Raw genomic sequence first — 24,594 nt, forward strand, 5'->3', positions numbered from 1 at the left:
GCTTTGGTGGTAATGAAATTCACGACAGGTGCACAAGATGGGCAACAATGAGAGAACCCCTAAAACAGGAATGGTTTTACAGGTAAAGGCTACTGAAATTTTTTTTCTCTACTCATTTGTTCTGTTTTTCACTAGTTTTGCAGTTAGCTAGGGTCAGTGTCACTACTACTAGCATGAGGCAATACCTGGACCCTATAGAGGTTGCATAGGACAGCACATCAGTAGATGCCATTGCCAGAAGGTTTGCTGTGTCTCCCAGCACAGTCTCAAAAGCATGGAGGAGATTCCAAAAGACAGGCAGTTACTCTAGGAGAGTTGGACGGAGCCGTAGAAGGTCCTTAACCGATCAGCAGTACTGGCATCAGCTCTTTTGTGCACGGAGGAACAGGATGAGCACTGCCAGAGCCCTACAAAGTGACCTCCAGCTGGCCACTGGTGTGAATGTCTCTGACCAAAGTCAGTCAGCCTGTCCGTGCTTAGACCATATGCCACACACTGCATCAAATTGGTCAGCATGTCTGTCGTCCTAGAAGGAAGCCTCTTCTAAAGATGATGCACAAGAAAGCCCGCAGTTTGCTGAAGACAAGCAGACTAAGTACATGGATTACTGGAACCATGTCCTGTGGTCTGATGAGACCAAGATAAACTTATTTGGTTCAGATGGTGTCAAGCGTGTGTGGCAGCAACCAGGAGGAGTACAAAGAAAAGTGTCTTGCCTACAGTCAAGCATGGTGGGAGTGTCATGGTCTGGGGCTGCATGAGTGCTGCCGGCACTGGGGAACCATGAAATGCCAACATGTACTGTGAAATGACTGGGTTGTGCGTCTCTTCCGGAGGATGTGTGGCATCGTGGTGAGGGGCGGACCATGGGTATCTGTTTGGTCCTCCCTGGGCGCTCATGCATTTTGGTAGGGACTCAGTCCCCATCGATAGGCAGATGCCTGTTCTGGGTTCTGGACTTGCGTATGCGTACTACAAGACCAAGTCTGGTGACGTCACACGCCGATACGGCGGGACTGGTGTCACTGGACAGGAGCCACATAAATGCAGGGGATGGCAGGCAGACTCAATGCTGCTGCCATCAGGGGACTCTAGCTTCCTGTTCACAGGTAAAAGCAAATTCATCTACTTTATTGAACTTTCTTAGAATATGCATTTTTTGTCAAACGGATACAGGCCTCTTTATACATGTGTATAGGAGAGTGCTATGATGTAACAACTATTCAGTCTTGGTTCTTGTGATCCATCCGGATACTCTTCTTTGTATTCACTAAAGATCTTTTGAGGTGAGCTATGTCTTGGTTTTATATACTGGGAAACTCTGGGAGATCCTATGTGCATATCTTTACTCATACGACCATGACATGGTGTACCTATGTCTGTCTTAGATATCAGGAAGATTAATATGGAGTCCATTTATGGTTTGAGATGAAAATGTAGCGCCCCTGTAGCATTGCTAACCAATCTATAAGGTAAAAAATATAGATATACGATTACCTTTCATAGATCATTGAATAGTATATTTTTATTATGACTAGGCGTATTAGTTTTATATATATACAGGCGGTCCCCTAGTTACAAACATCCAACTTACAAACGACTCCTACTTACAAACGGAGGGAGACAACAGGAAGTGAGGAGAAATCTACCTGTAGAAAGGGAAATTCACTCCTGTAAGAGTTCTCATGGGAAAAATGTGTCTCCACTGAAGCTGTACATTGTTATTTCAGCAGTGCCTTTAGAAGCCCTAAAGAGTTTTCGTTGCTCTTTTTTTCCAGATACCGGGTATTGGCTTAGGTGCTCAGCTTATATTATATGCGTTTAATAGGTTACACCCATTTGACAACATAAAAATGGTGTTGCCATTTCTGATAAAATACTTTAATATGTGTAGTTTATCAACAGATAGAGAACCTTATATTTGTCTACCTCTTTTGAGGGTTGGGAGATATATATATATATATATATATATATATATATATATATATATATATATATATATATATGTGTGTGTGTGTGTGTGTGTGTGTGTGTGTGTGTGTGTGTGTGTGTGTGTGTGTGTGTGTGTGTGTGTGTGTGTGTGTGTGTGTGTGTGTGTGTGTGTGTGTGTGTGTGTGTGTGTGTGTGTGTGTGTGTGTGTGTGTGTGTGTGTGTGTGTGTGTGTGTGTGTGTGTATACACACACACACACACACACACACAGTTTATATTTTTTTCAAACATTTAACTTCTGATCTGTTTTTAAGTGTTGCATATCGATCTCTGCTCTACTTGATGATTAGATAAATAGGATATTATAGTAGATAAAAATGTGTTAATTAAAAAAATTCTCCCTTTTTCGAATACAATAGGAAGTAGGTACTATATTTATGGTTCAGGTTATTGACACCTTCTTCCCCTAATATGTACTGTGACATACTGAAGGAAAGCATGATCCCCCTCCCTGGGCCGCAGGGCAATATTCCAACACAATAATGGCCCCAAACACCTCCAAGACGACCACTGCCTTGATAAAGACGCTGAGGGTAAAAGGTGATGGACTGGCCAAGCAAGTTTCCAGACCTAAACCCTATTGAGCATCTGTGGGGCATCCTAAAAAGGAAGTTAGAGAACAAGGTCTCTTAACATCCACCAATTCCGTGATGTCGTCATGGAGGAGTGGAAGAGGACTCAGTGGCAACCTGTGAAGCTCTGGTGAACTCCATGCCAAAGATGGTTAAGGCAGTGCTGGAAAATAATGTACGCCTCACAAAATATTGACACTTGGGCCCAATTTGGACATATTTCACTTAGAGTTGTACTAAAATATAATTTCTTCAGTGTTGTCACATGAAAAGAAATCATACAATATTTACAAAAATGTGAGGGGTGTACTCCCTTGTGAGATACTGTATATATTTTACTGTTTCACAGTATAAATTAACCCCTTATAGTAGTGACTATCTGTACTGTAAGGGGCTAGGCCGCCACCAAAATGACTATGCACGTTATCGATCTTTGGACAAGTATATTCATATGAATATTCTTTGTACATAAAAAAAAATGTCACTTCACCTAAAATGAATGTAATTTCTGAACGAAAGCCACATGAAAATTCCTTTGACTGAGAAGTTCTCTATTCTGCTACTTCGAATTTTCCCCATCATTGAAAAAGCGTACGTCAAATTAATATAGGAAAAAAAAAAGGTTTGTGTATCGGCAGCATTTTTCTCCCTCCAAACATGGCAAGTCCCCCTCAAGAAGGCACATGTACAGTTATGCCAATGACCATCTAAATGATTCAGAGAAGGATTGGGAGAAAAGTGTTGTGGTCAGATGAGACCAAAATGAAAAGTATTTGGCATTAAAGTGATTGTAAAGTCTCAAACTAAAAAAAAGAAAAAAAAGAAAAAACAAAAAACACACACAAACATGTTACACTTGCCTCCTCTGGGCAGTTGGATTTGCACAGAGCAGCCCGGATCCTCCTCTTCTCGGGTCCCTCTTTGCAGCTCCTGGCCCCTCCCTTCAATTGAGTGTTTAATTGGGGGCCCACAGCCAACAAGCTTGCTATGGCGGCACCGAGCCAAGCTGCAGCTCTGTCTGTCCATTCAGATTGGCTGACTGACAGCCACGGGAGCCAATGGCGTCGTGGCTGTGTCTCAACCAATCAGGAGGGAGAGTCCTAGAAGGCTGAGGGACTTGTTGACATCGCTGGACAGGAATCGGGTTCAGGCAAGTATTAGTGGGTGCTGGGGAGGCTGCTAACCACAGAAGTTTTTTTTATCTTAAATGCATAAAATGCATCAAGATAAAAAAACCTTCTGACTTTTTAACTCGACTTTAACGAAGAAGACGAAAACGAAGAAAAAGTGAGACTTACCGGTAACTCCTTTTCTAGTAGTCTTCCAGGACAGCCCATGAGACCTAGGGCTCCTCCTACCAGGACAGGAAACACCCAATCAAATAAAAGGCATTGCCCTAGTCCTCACCTTCAGTATTCTCGAGAACCGTAGGACATCCTGTAAAACATCTATATATACATAATACAAGACAACAACGGGTGGGAATCCGGCTGTCCTGGAAGACTACTAGAAAAGGAATTACCGGTAAGTCTAACTCACTTTTTCTCAAGTCGTCTTCCAGGACAGCCCATGAGACGATGAGCCAGAAACTTACCAGTCTAGGGAGGGAATACTGCCGGGAGCATCGTTCGACCAAATGCCTGTTACTGAGAGGAGAGGAGGTCCAGGCGATAATGTCTAACAAAGGTTGAAAAGTTAGACCAGGTAGCTGCCTTACAGATTTGCTCTGGTGAGGCACCGGCCCTTTCGGCCCAAGACGTGAACAAGGCCCTTGTTGAATGTGCGTTGATAAATGGTGGAATCACATTCTTTGCTTTATAGGCTTCTGTAATAGCCTGCTTTATCCACCTAGCTATGGTGGCTTTAGAAGTTCTATTACCCCTTTGTGTGCCAGAAAACAGCACAAATAAGGTATCACACTTCCTAAAGGTTTTAGTCACCTCTAGGTAAGCCAAAAAGGCTCTTCTGACATCCAAAAAACTAAAATTCTTTTATTTTTTGGGGAACTACAAAAAAGGTAGGTAGTACAATATCCTGTGCTCTATGGAAGGAAGTAACTACCTTAGGTAAAAACCCTGGGTCGGTTTTTAACACTATTCTATCCTCAAAAATCATAAGAAAAGGCTCTCTAATTGAGAGGGCCTGTAATTCACTAACTCTTCTAGCTGATGTCACTGCAATTAGGAATGCAGTTTTCAGAGTGAGTAGTTTTTCTGTTGAGTCCTTCAAGGGTTCAAAAGGGGTTGTTACCAAAGCTTAAAGGACCAGAGATAGGTTAAAATTTATTGGAGGCTAGGGCCTGTAGGCGCGAAAACCATGGCCTTTTGGGCCAAAAGGGAGCTATTAGAATCAGATCTGTGTCCTCTTGGAAGAATTTCCGGAGGACCTCCGACATTAGCCTGACTGGAGGGAAGGCATAGCAGAGATTGAAAGACCAGGGGTTCGCAAAGGCGTCCACCCCAAGGGACTGATCCCATTGGTTCAGGGAAAATATAACCTTTTTGTTTTGCTGTTTGAGCTGCAAAAAGGTCCACTTCTGGAAGGCCCCACTTGGCTGCAATTTTTGCAAAGTACTCTGGGTTGAGGGACCAATTGTCTCGAGACACCCGGTGGCGGCTTAGGTGGTCTGCTAAGACATTGAGTCCCTTTCAGATGAATAGCTGAAATGGAGGCAAGATTCAGCTCGGCCCAAGAGAATATTTTCTGGGCTATACACTGTAACCCCCGACAGTGTACCTCCCTGTTTGTTGAGGTATGCCACCGTAGCTATGTTGTCGGATCGAATCTGCAGATGACTTCCCTTTATTTCCATCTGGAAGAACTCTAAGGCTTTTTGTACTGCCCTGAGTTCTGATTTGACGAGGTCTGTGCTTCCATCTGGGACCATTCTCCCTGTGCTGACTCTGGAGATGTGCCCCCCAACCAGAAGAGCTTGCGTCTGTGGTTATTCTTTGAGATATTTGAACAACCCAAGTTAGTCCCTTTGTAAGGTGAGGAGGTGATCTCCACCACCATAGGGTTCTTTTTACCCTGGTGGGAACTTTCACCTTCAGTTCCAGGGAATCCGGAAATCCGTCCCAGTTCTTTAACAGGAACCATTGGAGGGGACGTTGTTGATACCTGGCCCAAGGGACAGCTGGAAAACAGGAGGTCATGAGGCCTATGACTCTTGTTACGTCTCTGAGTGAGACCCACTGGTTGGTTTGTAAAGAAGCTACCATCTGAAACATCTTTAAGACTGAGTTTTGGGAGAAAAATCTTTTGATCCAGAGAGGAGATCTCGTATCCGAGATCGGTTACTCTTTGGGAGGGTGTTAGGCAAGATTTCTGTTTGTTGATCATCCATCCTAGTGACCCAAGGAACTCCTGAACTGTATGGAGGTCCTTCTTTAGTTTCTGCTCTGAATCCGCCACTACTAGGAGGTCGTCCAGGTAGGGGATGATCATAATGGACTTCAGTCTCAATGGAGCTAAAGCTTCCCCCAGGACCTTTGTAAAGACACGAGGGGGCTGAGGATAGCACGAAGGGTAGTGCCCGAAACTGATAGTGTTTGACCTCTGATCCTAGCTTCACTGCTAGTCTTAGGAACTTCTGGTAAGCTAGGTGAAAGGGGATGTGAAAGTAGGCATCCTTTATGTCCAGTGTTGCCATGAAACATTTTGGATACAGCAAGCTTCATATGAAGTATATTGATTCCATGCAAAAATGCTTGTACCTTATCTTATCGAGAGATTTAATTTGCGTAGATTTAAAATCGATAACTCCCTGAGGGTTTTCTTATCACGAAAATGTGGGAGTAAAAGCCTTTGCCCTGTTCCTCCTTTGGAACAGGTATCAATACCCTCTGGTCTACTAAGTCTCCAATTTGGAGACTTAGAGCAGCTGCTTTGGAAGGATCCTTGGGTAGACAGGTAATCAATATCCTCTCTGCAGGTTGGGAATTGAATTCCAGTCTGTACCCTGTGGACAATAGGTCCAGAATGAAAGGGCTTGATGTCATTTTCTTCCACTGTGGGAGGAAGGCCCTTAAATCTTCCGTCCACTCTGGGCAAGGAGTCATAGTTGTTTGGCGGGGTGCTGAGGAGGGTTAAAGAGGATGCTACCCCTACCTTTGTGGCCGGTCCAGGGTTTCTTGGACACAGCCTGAACCTCACGTGGCCCTTGCTGTTGCCCCTGCCCTGAAAAAACTCGGGTACATGGGGATTTTTTCTTTTCTGGAAAGGACTTATTTTTGTCAGCCGTGCGTTCCAGAGCATCTGTCAGCTCAGGGCCGAAGAGATGGTCACCCGTAAAGGGGAGACTACAGAGGCACATTTTAGAAGTACAGTCCCCCTGTGATGGATACGGGTATCAGACCCCTGGCCTTCTCATTCACCTCGTGACTAAAGACCAAGCAATCTCACACCCTGCCGTCACTTGCGTAACAATGCCACTCTCAGCTGCGCCCAGCACACTGATTGTCCAGCTTGCGGGACCACAATCTAGATGCCAGCAGACAGAGCGATTGTCACCGGGTTAATTAAACGATTAACCCTTTCACTGCCACCACCGCTACATTTGAGCTTAGCGGATGCTCCTGATTTCACAAATATCAATTATGACTTTAGAATAACCGTCTGTAACACACACTGTCACCTGACAAGAATGTTTCAGATAGGTTAGCCTAAACAGTACAAATAATTATGACTTTAAAATAACTGTCTATAACACACAATAGCGCACTTCAGGAGGCAGATTCGTTTGGGTCAAGTTGCGTTCAAGAGCTTAGAGACAAAGTTTAACACTTTTCAAAATAAGGTTTAATTATAGAAAGGTGAAAAATTGGTGCGGATAAAAATATTTACAGAAAAATGGGTTACAAAGAAATGGAGACACAATATACAGCAATTTAGAAATAGGAGAATAAAAGAATGAAAATACTTGCATTAAAACAGTCCTAGTATTACCTTAAGTTTCAGAGTTGAACAGGTATGTTTGGTTCTCCTTGGGGCGGTGTTATGCCATCGATCTTAGGATGAGAACTGCGCTCTCTATCAGTTCCTGTCCTTTTCTCCGAGTTCAAAAGGGGTGGTGACGGGCAGCCCTGACCAATTATAATCAGAGTGGCAAAAAGGGCTGTCCTGTGGTTTATGACTCTTTCAAATGTACTTTGTGGACAGAGTCATACCACTCTTAATATCTCGACGTATGTAAGGGTTAGATTCTGGAACCTGATATTTTATAACTAAGCATGTCATTTGCTTTCAAACAATATCAAACATGAATATATTTTATCACAGAAGGGGTATCTTATCGATCGTTTCACTTTCCTGTACTACAGGATGACCATGTGCGGTCTCGTCACGATCAGCGTGCTATGCGGCATTCAAATATCTACTTTTTGTTAATATGTTATGTTTGGGTAAAAAGATATGATTTGAGCACAGATTGTGAGATGTAACTTAACAGTTTGGCTTTGGGAATGTACAAAGCGATTTCACTGGACATCTAATCTGACCCCCTGCTGTCCGCGGAGACAACTCCTGCTTGGTCACTCTGCTTGTGTATAGTAAAAGGTGTGAAAAATGTCAGCTTAGCAGGAACCTGGCATATAGTGACCCAGGGGGTCATTAAACTGCCAAAAGGCTGGAGGATGAAGCTGGTAAGAATGACCCATTTGGCTTTAACACTGTCAACTAAGCTTGTAACACAAGATGGATGCCTGTGACAGCGCCTGAACGAAATGGCGGCTTGACAAACCAGAGTGCCAACGCAAGATATCATTACACCCCCGACCATGATTTGAGCCAGAGACTTCTCCTGGCTGAGTTCGTCAGGGCTGAGGTTCTGGCTGTCATTTTAACAGACTCAGCGGATGAATCTGCTAAGAAAACCACTACCTGAAACAGAAGAGGGAAGGATTTATAACCTGATCCATAGGTGTTCCAGCTAATAAGCGGGATTGAATCTGTGACAGCCATAATTCCAGATGTCTGGCTACACAGGTAGATGCTAAAGCTGGCTTTAGATTCATGATCGAGGCTTCCCCAGCTCTGCGCAACATGGTGTCAGTCTTTTTGTCCATTAGATCTTTAAGTGAACCCATGTCCTCAATTGCCAGATCTGTACTCTTTGACATTTTGGCAAGAGGGGTGTCTAGTTTTGGAATTTTATTCCATGGTTGTTCTTTGCTGTCATGAAAGGGGAACCTTCTTTTTAAACTATTGGAAAAAATGGTTTATTTTCCGGATTTTCCCACTCCAGCTTGATAGTATCTAGCAAGGAGCTATGTACAGGGAAAAACTAGCATTTTTCTTATGGGTAGTATACATAAGATCATGCTTAGATAATTGCACTGTCTCCTCCTCAATTTCTAGTGTAACATACACCGCTTTAAGTAATTCATCCACATCTTCAAGGGATAATTTAAATCTGGAATTTCCACGGGATTCTCTTTCCCTGGGTTCCTCCCCTGATCCAGACTCCTCAAATGAGGAATGAGGGGACTCCCGATTCGTCCCTTGTGTCATCACCATGCACACTCTTTGTTGGTTTAGACACAGATGTAGGGGCCTGAGATTGTACAGGTGCCTGTAATTTATCTACTAGGGCCCTAAACGAGCTAAAAGTTGAGGTTAGCTCATCCCTTACTGAAGTCAACATTCTCTGGGTGGATACAGTAGTGTCATCTTTAACAAGATTGTCAATACATGTGCGGCACACTGTTTTGCTCCATGTGGAACTTAGCTTGGTCCCGCAAACTGCACATTTCTTTTTGGGGGGCTGCGTTTGGACCTTGTCCTGAGCCTTGGTCTATTAACAACAAAAAACATTAGTTCTAACTCCCCATTTCACCCTTCCACACTGTGTACAGGGTTAAAAGAAGTAGTGCCCCCTTTTACCGACCCGATATTGCTTAAAAGGGAAGGGAAAGGAGAAAGACCACCACAGGTATATGCTGAAAGGGAAAACTCCCATCGCTTACCTGGGAGGTGCCGGTGCCAGAGCCTGCATCTACCGCCTGAGCAGGTGCTGCTGTGGAATCCATCCTGCTCGGTGTTCCGCAGCCACTGCTTAGTCTCACCTCACACCGGTGGCCCAGATATCTCCTGTTTGCGCCATGGAATCGGAACTACTGCTTCCGGCGCCTGTGGATGTGCGTCACTGCGCCGGAAATGACCCGGTCACTTCCTTTGGGCCAGAGTGGAATGCAAGAGTTCCGCCCTCCTCGTTCCTGGCACCAAATTCAAACTTGCAGGCCGCTCTCCCTGCTTCTAATTTGGCAGCCTCACAAGTACACAGCCTATGCTGCTCCAAGGACGCCGCCAGGAACGGAAGAGGACTCCCCCTGTCATCCACTGACGACATCTACGGTCCTGCCCTCTCTGGACCTCGAGAACAGGAGACAGCAGTCAGCCCCTATTGCAGCACTAAGGGGTACAACACTAGGGCAGGAGGAGAAGATGCATCTTTAATCCCGATCTTCAAGGACAGTCCATGAGACCAGGAGCAGTTCCAGGAACATGTTACCCCCTGTCCAGAGGACACACTAATACTGAAGGTGAGGACTAGGGCAACGCCTTTTATTTGATTGGGTTTAATGCGTTTCCTGTCCTGGTAGGAGGAGCTGTAGGTCTCATGGGCTGTCCTGGAAGACGAATTGAGAAAAAGTGGACCAAAATCCCTCCTGAGATGTGTGCAAACCTGGTCACCAACTATAAGAAACCTCTAATCTCCGTGCTTGCCTGCAAGGATTTCTCCACCAAGTACTATGTCATGTTTTTCTTGGGGATCAAATACTTATTTCACGCACTGAACTGCAACTTAATTTATAGCATTTGTTTTATGTATTTTTTTCCTAATTTTTAGTTTTAGAGATCAAATACTTGTTTTCCCCACTGTATCTCTTCTGTCTGTCATTCGCCAAGTGGATTAGATACAGTATTTTGTTCCCTAACCATGTAGCTGGTTATACATCTCTACCACTGCATATAGATATTCCAGATAAAGTATTTTTTAAACTCTACATAATAACTAAAATTATACACCACACGTTGAGGTTTTTATCTGATTAAGCAAAACAAAATCGGCCAACTAATCGATGATAATAATAATCTTAAGTTGCAGCCCTAATTGGCAGTGAAAGCGTAAAAGCATTCCCCACTTTGTCAGAGGATTCCTGCTTTAGAAGATTAGCTTGATCTGCATGCAGATAGTCCAGGGTATCATGGTGTCCCCCTGTGATGCCCTTCAACTGCAGAACAGAATCTGCGATTCACCTGGGTATGTAGACTGCTCTCCGGCATGTCCAGAAGCAACCAGTTGGGAAACGCTTACCTCCAGTAGATAGCACCTGAAGAGAGCACAGCAGACTGGACTAGAAAAAACGAATTTTTGTAAAATCTTACCGTAAAATTCCTTTCTCTGAGTACTCCGACAGTCGCCGCCCATTCACACAGTTCACTAATGGGGTATTGCTTTCTCTCCACAGGAGTTTCTAGGCATAAGACTTGTAAAAGAACAATTATCTACATAGTCACCCATGGGGGCTGTCCTAGTCCAATACCCCCCTGCAATAGCCATCCCAATTCAGTTTGGTCGCAAGCAGTGATAGTGTATAAAAAACCCCCAAAAGAGGGGTAGGGGTGGCGACTGTCAGAGGACTCAGAGAAAGGAATTTTACAAAAATTGTTTTCTCTTACGTCCTCGGACAGTCACCGCCTATTCACACAGTCTTCACTAATGGGGACGTCCCAAAGCAGTGTAGACATGAGGGGTGGGCAACGCAACCGCCAGAAAAGCAACGCAGGACCCACATCAGAGAAAGGAACCTTACATGCACAGAAAGGTAACCTTCTGGGTAACAAAAAAAAAAAAAAAAAAAGGGCTCAACATGAGCAACAACCCAGGAAAACAAATAACCCAAGGGGAAACAAACAACCTCCAACAGCCAGGGACCCGTACAAAACCAGGGTTCCCTATAGCACTGCCGCACAGAGAACTTTGCGGCCAAAGGAGGCATCAGCCGACGCCAGAACATCAATTTTATAGAATTTGGAAAAGGTGTGCACCGACGACCAAGTCGCAGCCTTGCACACCTGGGCCACCGAGGCCTGATGCCAGAAGGCCCAGGACGCACTCACTGACCTGGTAGAGTGTGCCTTGACAGGGAAGGGAGGAACCCGTTCCCGCAACGAATAGGCCTGGACAATGGTCTGTCTGATCCATTTGGCAATGGTTGCCGCAGACGCAGCTGTACCCTTCCGAGGACCCTCAGGAAGTACAAAGAGAATCCGATTTCCGAAAGGATTCCGTCGATGACAGGTAAACCCTGATCGCCCTGACAACATCCAAAGAATGCAACGCAATCTCTTTAGAATGCTTAGGATTCGCATAGTGCGAAAGTAAGACAATGTCCTCATTGAGGTGAAAATCCGAAACCACCTTCGGCAGAAAGGACGGATTAGGTCGCAAGACCACTTGTCCCTATGAACTACCAGGTAAGGGGAACGGCAGGATAACGCCGCCAACTCCGACACTCTGCGTGCAGAAGTGATCGCTACCAGGAATGCAACCTTCTTATATAGCATAGGTAATGAAAGTTCCCTGATGTTTTAAAAAGGGGAACGCTGCAACACAGACAGAACCAAGTTCAAGTCCCATGGAGGTAAGGGCTCCCTTCTGGGAGGAGCCAAGTGACGCACACCTTGGATAAAGGTGCAAATCAAGGAATGAGACGCCACAGGGCGCAGGAAAAGAACAGCCAGTGCAGAAACCTGGCCCTTAATTGTGGCCAACGCAAGGCGCTGGTCCACACCAGACTGTAGGAAAGCTAACGCTCTCGCCACAGAGTATGAGTGAGGAGAAAAACCCCTGGACTCACACCAGGCATAATAAGCTTTCCATGTACGGTAATAAATCTTACCAGAAGAGGCTTTTCTAGCCTTGATCAAAGTAGGAATAACCTCTGAGGAGAGACCACTGTCTCTCAGGACCTGGCTCTCAACAGCCATGCCGTTAAAGCCAGCGACTGTAAAGCAGGATGGAAGATCGGCCCCTGACACAGTAGATCTTCCCGCATTGGCAGCCGCCACGGAGGCTTTACGGCCAGGTGAACGATGTCCGTGTACCAGGACCGGCGAGGCCAGTCCAGCGCTACCAGAATCACCAGTGATTGTTCCGAGGCCAACCTGCGAAGGAACCTGGACAACAACTGAATCGGAGGAAAGGCATAAAATCAGACGATACTGACGCCAAGGCACCACGAACGCTTCCGAGGCGTCTGCCAGAGGATCGCGCGTTCTTGCCACGTTTCACCTTGTGGTTTAGCCGAGACGCAAACAGATCCACATCCGGGGATGCCCACTTCGCGCACAGCATTTGAAATACCTCCAGGTGCAGGGACCATTCCCCCTGGTCCAGGGTCTGGCGGCTCAGATAATCGGCCTGCCAATTCTCCACACCTAGAATGTGCACTGCCGATATCGCCGGGACATGAGTCTCGGCCCAAGACCGAATACTGGTCACTTCCTGGGCCGTTCGGGCACTCCTGGTGCCCCCTTGGTGGTTGATGTAAGCCACCGCAGTGGCATTGTCCGTCTGCACCCTTACAGGGCTGCCCTAAAGGCAATCCGACCAATGGATCAAACACACGCCTTATGGCTCTCAATTCCAGAATGTTTATCGGGAGGGAGGATTCCTCCTCCGACCAAGTGCCCTGGGCAGACAGGTTGCCCAGAACGCCACCCCAGCCCGACAGGCGTGCATCCGTGGTTAAGACCGTCCACAGAATTGGCCGGAAGGATTTTCCATCCGACACCGCCGGGGACTGAAGCCACCACAACAGATCCATTCTGGTTTGGTGGCTCAGAGACACTCTCAGGTCCAAGGACTGAGGTAGTCTGTCCCATCTGGCCAGGATCTCCACCTGGAGAGATCGAGTGTGAAACTGTGCGAACGGTATCGCCTCGAATGCAGATACCATCAACCCCAGGGACCACATACAGGTCCGGAGTGACAAGGATTAGCTGTCCCTGAGGGACCTGACCTTGTTCTGTAGGGTCCGGAGCTTGTCCTCCGGTAAGAACACCTTTGCTTGAGCAGAGTCCAGAACCATTCCCAGATACTGGAGACGAACCGAAGGCGACAAGGTCGACTTCTGAATGTTGATCGTCCAATCGAACTCCTGAAGTGTCTGGACAGTAGTGGACAGATCGCGCAACAGGCTCTGACTGGCACTCGATCTTAAAAGGAGATCGTCCATATATCCCAAGACCGCAATGCCCTGTGCCCGCAACAGGCCCAGAACAGGCGCTAACACTTTCGTAAAGACCCTTAGAGCCGAAGCGGGACCGAAAGGTAACGCCACAAACTGGTAATGATCCTCCGTGATAGCGAGAGGATACCTCCGATGACCCTCGAAAATGGGGATGTGTAGATACGCATCCTTTAGGTCCATAGAGACCAGGAACTCCCCCAGAATCAGGGAGGCCACCACCGAGTGGAGTGATTCAATGCGGAATTTTCGAACACGCATTAAGCGGTTCAGCGCTTTTAAGTCCAGAATCGGACGCATCTTTGCCCTCCTTTCTGGGCACAGTGAACAGATTTGAATAAAAACCCCGAAACCTGTCCCGATGAGGCACCAGGACGACAACCCCCTGGGCGAGCAGATCCTGCACTGCCTGATGTAGGTCCTGTAACCGCCCTGGGGTCAAATGAAGATTTGAGGGAAAGAATCAGTTCGCCGGCCGTGAAAGAAATTCGATCTTGTACCCTGACCGAATGATTTCCTGAACCCACCTGTCCGTGATTCAGAGCAGCCAAGGTTGAAGGAAACCGTGCAAACGTCCCCCCACCCCTGAAACGGGTGAGGGCGTCCCTTCAGGCAGAGGCGGACTGAGCCACCGTCCCAGCCTGGCAGGATTTTTGTTTGCCGAACCAGGGCTTTTTCTGGCCACCTTGGCCCTTGAAGGGTTTACCCTTGTTCTGCGCCCTGAAGGCACGAAAGGATCCTTGATTAGGTTTAAAGGAGGGGGCCCGCTTACCGCGGAAGAATTTCCACTAAGAGTTCTGGGGCAGCAGAGTGCTCTTGCCCCCAGTAACTCCTTTAACCAATTCATCCAGGGATTCCCCAAAAAGGAGAGACCCCGCATAGGGAATGTCAGCCACCGTCTTCCTGGATTTCTGGTCAGCCGACCAGCTCTTTAACCAGATTAAGCGACGGTTATTCACAGCGACGCTGGACAGGCGCACTGCCAAAGGGGCCTCATTTTTTTGGTTTGTTGTTATCCACCCCTGCGACCTCCGCCTCAGACTGTTGCGGGTCCTAAGAAGAGCAAGACCCCGAAAGGGCCACGCTACCTACAGCAACCATGTCACACTCAGAATCAGAAGAAAAGGAAATCCTAGGCCTTTTCCTAGCAACACGTTCAGACATCAGCACATCCATTTTTGCCACTAAAGTTGCCACAACAGCCGTTAAATTTGTCTGGCTAGAGGATACAGAGGACCCTGAATCCCCCACCAAAGCTGGAGGGAATTTGCTGTCCTGGGATTCCATAACAGAAAAAAAGGTTTTTAAAACTGGCCCTTTAAGAGCGCTGCGTACCGATATAGAGACTGTGAAACACAGACCCCCCGCAGAGACAAAACTGACCAGGAAGCACAAAATATGACAGGAAAGGAACAGCAGGACAGAACCCCACAGAGCGTTACCAGCTCCTTCGGTCGGCTCTGTGAGAAAGAAGGAAGTGATGTCACCGCTGGGAGTCTGAACTGAGGCTGCAGACCAAGGGAAAATGGATGCCTATTGAAAGTAATGGGAGGCTTCGGCAAGATGGCCGCCGACATGTGCTCGGAATGATCGTTTGCCACACGCAAGATGGCGCCAAAATCACTACATAGCATGCTGCATAAACGCCCATAATGAAGCCAGACATGCTGCCCACACTTGAAATAGCGGACCGGCGGTTTTTAACCCCGCAGTGGTCGCCGCATGTGTCTGCACCTCCAAGCACCCTAAAGTGACCTCAGGAGAGGGACCCCCCAATCCCCCACACAGTGCTGCTGTGAGAATAAAAACCCCCGCAGGGACCGGGAACAGGGAGCCCAAAAAAGGCACAGACACAGGGGACACCATAGACACACAGGACTGCCGACCCCAGACAGAGGCCCCACACAGAATGTACTTGCCTGTACCCGATGGCATGGGGTGCCTCATAACAAGCAGGAAACCGCCCACCCTCAGATGGCAGGGGAGTGCCGCCAGCCAGAAACGTAGGACACTAGTAGTGCACGGACTAACCTATGCTGTGTCCAGTGAGGTAGCCACCTCACATGGCTGCATCTCTGATGGATAGGGATGGGTTGTTTGCGAGGCCAGGGCGAACACATAGCCTGCGAAACGCTTGATGGCGGGCTGGGATTCCATCTGACCCTCTGTCCTGGGGAACCAGGACGGTCAGTCCGATTCCCAGCTCCGCAAACGCCGTCTTCATCTGAAGATCCAACTAACTAGAGCTGATAAAATAAACAGCTAGCAAGGTAAAGAAAAAAATGACATTTTTAGAAAATAAATCATAAAAGAAAAAGAGGAAGGCTGAGACTGTAGCCTCAGCACAGGGAAGCCCATCAACTCCTAAGCTAGGCAGAAGACAAACTGAATTGGGATGGCTATTGCAGGGGGGTATTGGACTAGCAGGACAGCCCCCATGGGTGTGACTATGTAGATAAATTGTTCTTTTACAAGTCTTATGCCTAGAAACTCCTGTGGAGAGGAAGCAATACCCCATTAGTGAAGACTGTGAATGGGCGGCGACTGTCAGAGGACGTAAGAGAAACATGGTTTCAGCCAAGTCAGGTTCTAAACTACCTCCTTTGGCACAAGAACTCCAGTTGCTTCTTGGTGGTAAAGGCATGCCAGTGCCATGGTGACACTGAGGAGTTTGCATGGGAGACAGACAAACGAGTGCTGTGTGGAAGAGAACCGTAGACAGGCTGGGATACAGCTCCTGAGGCCAAACTGCCACAGAAATTAAAACAGTAATCCTTCCCATCTGGAAGACAAGGAAGGAGAGGCAGGTCTGCCAATCTGTGCAGTGACACAGGGAGTTAAAGCAAGGACCTGAATGATGAGGGATCAGTCTGTAAACCTGAAAGGACACTACACATTAATGCCTGAAGTTACCCTACTACTGCTGGGGTCAACAGTGTCTACAGACAGACATGTGACCGCATGGTGGTGATGCAGTCAAGCTCTGGGTACAGGGCAAGGCCTCAGGTACTCACAAACCGATAGCTGGTAATCAGTGAGGGGCAGAAGGCTGGAGATAATCAAAAGGGACAGATGAAAAGTAGGAATGTACCGATGTTCAAAAACACTCATTGCAAAGCAACAGCAGGAGCAAGGAGAAAGATCGAGAGTGAAAGGCAGCAAAAGGGTGCAGAGTGCATGTGACACTACACTCAGTGGATCATGCCAATGTTCAGTCCCTCAGACTTGACCCCTTTCAAAGGTAAAACCTATGGTAAGCAGACCAAACAATGGAGGTAGCTCACGTTGCTCAACCCTATCAGCCTATTCACATAGTAAGCAATGAGTCAATGCCAACGGCTTTGAACCTGGAAAGCACTCTGGAGCTAAAGCCTTGCACACACTTTTTTTTTCCGTTCACCCCAGCGGCTTAAACAAAAAAAAAAAAAAAAAAGACAGCTCATGTCGGGGCCGCTATACCAACAATCAGATATTAGTACAGCGATTCCCACTGCTGTGCTATTGTGTTCCAACAGGGAAACAGGATGCCCACCCTAAACACCCCGGTCAACGCTTTCAGCCATTGGCTGAGCGTGCCGATTGGGAGACAGTCAGCTAAATGGCCAGACCAGCTGCCATACACAAGGGCCTCATGTCGGCTGGTTTCTTTTGAACTGTACGATACCGCTCGATATTCGGACCGTGTGTACTAGGCTTTACTTGTTACCAGATTGGGGTCTTGAAAGCCCTTAACATACAACCCATTGCCAGATGGTCAATTTAAGGCTAGACACACAATGTTGGGCTCAGCGGGGTCTGAGTATAGCACTAGAAAAGCTAGGCCGTTGCTCAGTATAGCACAGCTGAAATTGTGAAGACCAGTGAATGAGCACTGAAGGAAAATTAAAAAAATAGCTTCGGCAGCGATGGAGGTCAATTGTTTAACCACTTGCCGACTGCGCTATAGCTGAATGACAGCTACAGCATGGTCTTCCAGTTCTGAGAGGCTGTCCTACTATGGCGACCGTGATCACACCCGCTGCTGGGTGTGTCCCACGCACTGATCGCAGTGTGCTCCGGACACTGCCGAACACAGATTGAGGTAAAGAGCTAATCGGTGGCTCTTTACCATGTGATGAGCTGTTTCCAAATCACAGCTGATCACGATGTCAACAGAAGCCGGTTACCGGCTCTCTTCTTCTGCTGTGAGCATGTGGAGGAAAGAGCCGATAAATCGACAACTTCCAAAGGTTTTGCCAATCAGTGCCCACCAGTGCCACCGATAAGCGCACATCAGTGAAGGGGAAAAATCTGTTTGCAAAATTTTATAACACTATGAAAGTTTATTTTTTTTTTTTTTTAAACTTTCCGATCTTTAGCTTTAAAAAAAACCACCTTAGCGGGGATTAATTGCCACAGAAAAAAAAAAAAAAAAAAAAAAAAAAAAAAGGAAAACCTCTAGTTACGAGAAAAAACATGGGGTCAAAGTGCCCAGTAGGCGAGTGGTTGATGTCATCTTGCCATAAATCTTTATAGTTATCAGCCAGTTGTTCCAGCAGTTTCAAAAACAGCCAAAGAATCATTTTTGGACAGAAAGGGTAACAGAGGTAGGAGATGCCCCTGAGCCACAAGTGGTCTGTTTCTCTAGAAAATTTTTTGGAAGAAGGAAGACTCCAACAGTAAAGTGTAAGCTTAGGCTGGCCATACATGATACCATTTTCTTACAATTTTCTTTAAATTTACCTTTTACCTATGTAGTACAAAGGCCTGCCTAAATGGATACAAGTGAAATTGTTGTTTAGCTTTGACCTCATATTATGTGGTTTGTGGTAAATCTAACAGAAAATTGTACAACAAAAGTTGAACATGTATGGCCAGCCTAAGTCCCATGTTCCCCTAGTAAAAGATCTGTCATGCCTGTTTTGCCCATAAAGGTGCAATACTCACAGCACTAGATCAATAGAAGGGGTTGCTTCCTAGTTTTCCTTCTACATGGAGGTCTGAGGTCCATGAGGCCAATGGTGTGCCCAACTCACCTGGTGTCCAGTCCAGAAATAGAAGATACTCAAAATGCACGGGGCAGTGCCAACCTACTGGCAGTAGCACAGAAAGGCTGCACTGGTGCAATGTCATGGCCGAGCTGTGCACGCAAGACAGCAGTCTGCACCTGCACGCTTCTGATGGCCCTCTTGAGCCTCAAGCTGGGCAACACATGGGGGTGCCTAACCAATTGGAACTTACACAACATTTTGCTATAAAGTCAAAACCATTTCTAGCAGTAATATTTGAGGTTTATTTTGGTTTAATTGCACATTAAAAAACCTGTCCACTCCCCCACCCCACCTTCTTATTTTGGGTTTACAAGCACGTTTTGTTTAGGGAATATGGTGTGCAGAGGAAGAGGTCTCCCGACTGATCTGACATTCATCCAGTCACCCCTGAAAGAAACCAATTCGAACACTGCTACAAAAGAGAAGGCCAGCCTAAATTACATTTGGGATATGTTCAACGACTAACCTTTGTTTGCCCAAATTCTTTCTCCACAAGATTAGAAACGCCAAACTCTTCATCCATTTCTGCTAGGAGTTTTTCCTGTTAAAACAATACTGACATTTAATGCTGCTCTCCTAAATCCACAAGTCAGCTATGTTTGTTCTCTAGATGCAATACTTACCCTCTTCTCTGCTTTCTCTTTTTCTGCTTGAAGCTTCCGGCTTCTCTCAATCCAAGCAGCTGTATCATCTAACCATAGTTCATCCTCTCCCAAAGATTTTATTTTACTGTAGATGGAAGTGAGAGAAGCATGGAGGAGTGAGGAAAGAGTAGACCGTGTTCTTCAGGTCATTGCAAAACTCAGTACAACAAACTTTTGCTTTCTTCAACACCATTGTCTCCTGCCTGGCAGCAATTTAGTTGAAAGAAGGTTTTAGAATAATTATAGAATCCCTCAAAATATGCCACAATTTTCAAAATGAGTGCTCACCCCAATTTCTGGTTCAGCATCCGCTTTTCTTTAGCAGCTGCTAATTTCTCTCGGAGTTCCTGCTGTTGTTTTAAAACTAGTGGGTTAATGACAGCAGCTGCAACCGGGTCTTCTTTAGTGCCACTTTCTATAAAATCAAACAACACTGTCAGGTATTATTCCGAACATTTTAAATTAATGCAAATATTAAAGCAAACAAAAAACATACCTGTTTTGGCAGTATTAACTTCCAGGGGTTTTAAACCAAGTTTAGCACGAAGTTTACTAGAGGAAAGAAAGCACAGAAACTAAAACTTGCTGAATGTTGTCCTTAAAGGGTTTGTAAAAAGGCTTTTTTTTCTTCTTAATTAAAAGACAAACATATTATACTTACCTGCTCTGTGCAATAGTTTTGCATGGAGCAGCCCCAAACCTCTTTTTCTTGGGTCTCCTGCTGCTGCTCTCGACTCCCCCTCCTCTGTGTGTCCTCGTAGTAAGATGCTTTTTATGGGGGCACACCTGCAGACGCGATCCTGATTCAGGTTGTGTGCGTCTATTGACACATGCAACCCAGCTCAGCACCACCCCCAGGATTTGATTAACAGCAAGAGCCAAAAGGTTACGACTGCTGCCGCTGGGGGAGAGGGATGCTGCATCACGATAGGACTCAGGTAAGCATAAAGGGGAGGGGGGCGATCAAAACACTGGGACATTTTTTTTTTTTTTTTTTTTTTTACCTTAAAAGAAAAGGTTTACTTGTACAACAGATTTTATATGTTTTTAGGTTGGAACATGCAACACGTTCCAGCATCCAGTGGGCCCTGGGGATCTTCTATCTGCAGCCACTATTTGAAATCAGTGTGGCCACACGGCCACGTCATTCATTCACAGTTTTCTGTGAAAGGATGCCTATAAGTACCATCAGCCATTGCGGATGACTGCTTGTAGTTTTCAATGAGCTGTGGAGGTGCTGGTGACATTCTCGTAGTCCTTTGATCTTCCTGCTCTCGGGTAACTGCCTGCCCAGACAAGGTACGGACAGACAGCTATGCCGAGAGTCTGCAGGCTACTTAGAAAAGAAATTGGTGCACATTTTATTTTTATTTACGGTGAAATTATTCTTTAAAAATGCAGGAAATGCATAAAGATAAAAAAAAAAAAAAAATGTAAAGGGTTTAGAACCATTTTGAGTGGATGTAAACCTGATTCATGAAATTTAACCCAGGGCACATACCTGTAGTGTTTACCTATCTCTTCAAAGCTTTAATTCCCATGGCTTTCTCCTGCTCTGTTCTTCTGTTATCAGCATGATAACTTCTGACAAGTTCTCCGTCAATTGAGACAAAACCAGGCTCAAATTTGTGTCAGGGTTGGCGCTATAAATAGATTAGCAGAGAGCTGGTCTATTCACAGCACATCTCTTCCTGTTTCTGCCTATGTGGAGAGGGGGTGTGTGCGCCTTTCCTCCAATCAGCTGTCTCACAATGTACGGCCAAACTTCCCTCCCATAGGTGAATCTGTAAGAGAAAGTTCTAACAGGAGGTGCACTTTCTAAACAGTCTAGAAAGTTAAAGCACATATACAAGTAAAACTTATGAAGGAGGACTTGTTTCATCTCTGTATCATCTGAACGACTTCAACCTACTGGCTCCTAGTTTTGAACCCCCACCCTTCCTAGTCTTAAGCCAGCCATAGATTGATTGAATCTCGTCCAGTACAGCAGGGACTGCCAGAGGTTCAATCCATCTATGGGTAGGCTGGTTGTACTGATGTTGATTCAATCAATCAACTTCAATACAACCAGTCTGTTGGATTTTCTGCATAAGATTACTGCCAGGGAAGGCTACTAGCCGTCGAAGACAACAGCTCTCCGGGAGGGTTTCCCTCATCAACACTGGCTGTGTATAGGTAGATCAAGCCATTTTCTTTCCTGCAACCTATAGTTGCAGGAAAGAAAGCTGCATCATCTAGGGCTTGCAAAAAAAAAAAAAAAAACCCAACACACCACACACAGATCTGTCCATCCACATAAACGAGGTGCATGGAAGAACCTCCCCCAATAGGACAGCAGGAACAGATTCTGTCAAAAAATACGCTGACCTACATCTGCAATCACTCATTAAACAAAAAGATTTTCCAACTGATCTGACTTCTGTTGAACAGCGACAGCCACACAAAGATTAAAATTCAGCTGGTCCCTGCTGAACTAGCCATCATTTCGATCTGTCTATGGCCAGGTAACTGTACAGCAGTTTACAAGAGGGATAAGTAAGATAAGTTGCAACGGCATTTTTCAAGTCTTTAGCCCTTACCCATCTTCCCTCAGATTCCATTAACTCAATGCTGTCCAAATGTTCTATCTGAAATCAAATACCTTTACCAGACATTTTAGCTTTTCATATGCATGTTTTAATTTGCCTGTCAAATGGTTCCGTTTCTCTAGTTCTAGTTATCACATGGACACAGAGGTCTATGATTATCTGTACAGGAGCCCTGACTGTGAAAGCACCCAGCATGACTGCAAACAGGGAAATTATAAAAATACACTATTCCAGTGGAAATAAAATTATTCATTAATTATTTGAAAGGCATCCAAGAACGCTAGTAGCAGCCTTCTGGAGCATTTATCTGCAATGATGTGGAAATGTTAAATGGTTACGAGTATAAACGTACAAGCTTTAAAAAACACCAAGAGGATAAAGAAAGTTTGCAGCTGGCCTGTAATCATTTAGTAAATCCAACTATATGTAGAGGAGGTAAATGCATCATTATAGGAAGTTTGTTGGTAGAAAAGAGGCTGCCAATGCTAACCACCTCCTGGCAATGCCAGGCTGGTTCTGCCTTCACTAATGTGTCAGTAAACCAAAACAAGCATGCAGGAAGAGAAATTAATATAACTGTGCAAGGTCTTAAACTCAGAAAGTATTAAAGACATCAACATAACAGTTTGGACCAATGTAGTGGTGTATATACCATATCTGGCCATTACCCCTGGAAATTACTTAAGTAATGCCCACTTGTTTCTGGCTCCCATGCTGAGCAGCTGGCCTGCTACACTGTGATCATGGGGAGGTTGGTTGCTCAGCATGGATGCCATCCAGAGAATGCTTCACATTTTCTAAATTAATGTAAAACCGTCTCCAATTTATTGAGGTCCAGGGTGTGAGGTCACAACCCAGCCCAATCAGAGAACACTACTGTGTTCAGAATACAGCAGTGCAGCTGCTTATCACTGGACTCTGAAGCAAGTGGAGATGACTGGAGTAGCAGCGTTTACTACAGATTTACAGCTTCCAGGGGTATCGGCAAGGTAGGAAATATACATAGTTTGACCAATGTGTAAAAATACCCATACCTGGCATTCATCTTTAACAATGCCAACAATTTCTCCAAGCACAGAGTTTCCTTATACTTACTTTGTCTCTTCAATGGTTAATGAAGAATCTCCACCTGCAGATTTGGGAGCACCACCTAAAAAAAAAAAAAAAAAATAATAAATTATATGGTAATTACATAGTTATACAGTCATGTAAAGACTTAACAGGTTTGAAAGGATCACATACCTCTGGGTGAATTTGAATATAGGGCTTTATGTCATAGATAAAAGCTGAGTGGTGATCTCCAGGTTTCTGTGACTTTAAATAATTTGGATCAAGCTGGTCCAAACCAAGTACTGCACTGGCTCCAAGCACTGTATGTATGTACAGTGCATCTGGAAAGTATTCACAGCGCTTTACGTTTTCCACATTTTGTTATGCAACAGCCTTAATCCAAAATAATGTATTAAATTCATTACTTTCCTCAACATTCTACAAATACCCCATAATGGACAACGTGAAAGAATTTGTTTGAAATCTTTACAGAATTTATTAAAAACCGAAAATGGGGGGGGGGGGGGGGAAACCACACACCATCATATGTACACAATTACAGGCGGTCCCCAGGTTACATCTGACACAGGACAACAGGAAGTGAGGAAAAAAATCTAGCCCTAGGAAGAGAAATTCGCTCCTGTAAGAGTTCTCATAGGAAAAACTGAAGTTTTGAAGTCTGAGGTCGCCACTGAAGCTTTATCACTAATCCTTGTTTCCACAATAACCCAAAACTTTCTAAATCCAGTGGTCATAGGGTCAGAAAGTGAGGTGAAATTTTCTGACCAGGGGTACAGACAGCAAAACAAATGGTACAGGGGTGTTAACCCTTCCCTATGCAATGAAAAAGAAAAAGAAAGAGGTTGCAGCTTTAAATCCACAGAAATGCAAATGCAATAAGAGTGTACAAACTTGCTACACAGTATCAGGTATCTTGCCCTTCCTCAGGCCTATTAGCATTTATACTACATTGTAACAATTTAGTATCATGATTGAAAGTGACATGATTTAAATAAACTCACAACAGATGCAAATATTATCAATGGGAAACACCAGCCACAGCTGCACCACTCCAACACTCATACCAGGACAGACAAAGGCAATTCTTACATCCAAGATCAATAGCAAAAACAATTACAAAAATTGAATCAAATAAATAACGTGGCGAGTCTTCAATCTACAATGAGAAAAAATTTACACCGACACCTGTAAAGCTTTACTTAAGCTAACATCGGCCAATGCAACCACATCTACCTTTTTAGAAAGCCTAGTATGAAGTATAAACAGAGACCAGGTTGGGCCTTAAAGACATGACAAATCAAGGCCTGATGATTAAAAGGCCCAAGAAGTGATGAATCTAGTAGAATGAATGGTTACAGGAAGTCCCTTACCTTAACCACAAAAAAAAAAAAAAGAAAAAAAAAAAAAAGGAAATCAGTCCAAGGTAAGGATGAAGTAACTTGT

General features: G+C 45.3%; 1 protein-coding gene across 1 annotated transcript in view; it reads right to left on the reverse strand.

Annotated features, from left to right (window-relative positions):
- Positions 1-24,594, reverse strand: part of SART1 (spliceosome associated factor 1, recruiter of U4/U6.U5 tri-snRNP) — a gene marked incomplete at its 3' end in the record, with an annotated part of 162,008 nt that overhangs the window by 118,352 nt on the left and 19,062 nt on the right. The window contains exons 3-7 of the mRNA XM_082270180.1: positions 23,176-23,230; positions 19,989-20,044; positions 19,781-19,907; positions 19,472-19,577; positions 19,315-19,389 (exon numbers count right to left, since the gene is read on the reverse strand). Of these exons, the coding sequence (XP_082126306.1) occupies positions 19,315-19,389; positions 19,472-19,577; positions 19,781-19,907; positions 19,989-20,044; positions 23,176-23,230 (419 nt within the window). The remainder of the gene's footprint in view (positions 1-19,314; positions 19,390-19,471; positions 19,578-19,780; positions 19,908-19,988; positions 20,045-23,175; positions 23,231-24,594) is intronic.

Source organism: Pelophylax lessonae (genome assembly GCF_965119305.1).
Source record: "Pelophylax lessonae genome assembly, chromosome: 10".
NCBI classification, from domain to species: Eukaryota; Metazoa; Chordata; class Amphibia; order Anura; family Ranidae; genus Pelophylax; species Pelophylax lessonae.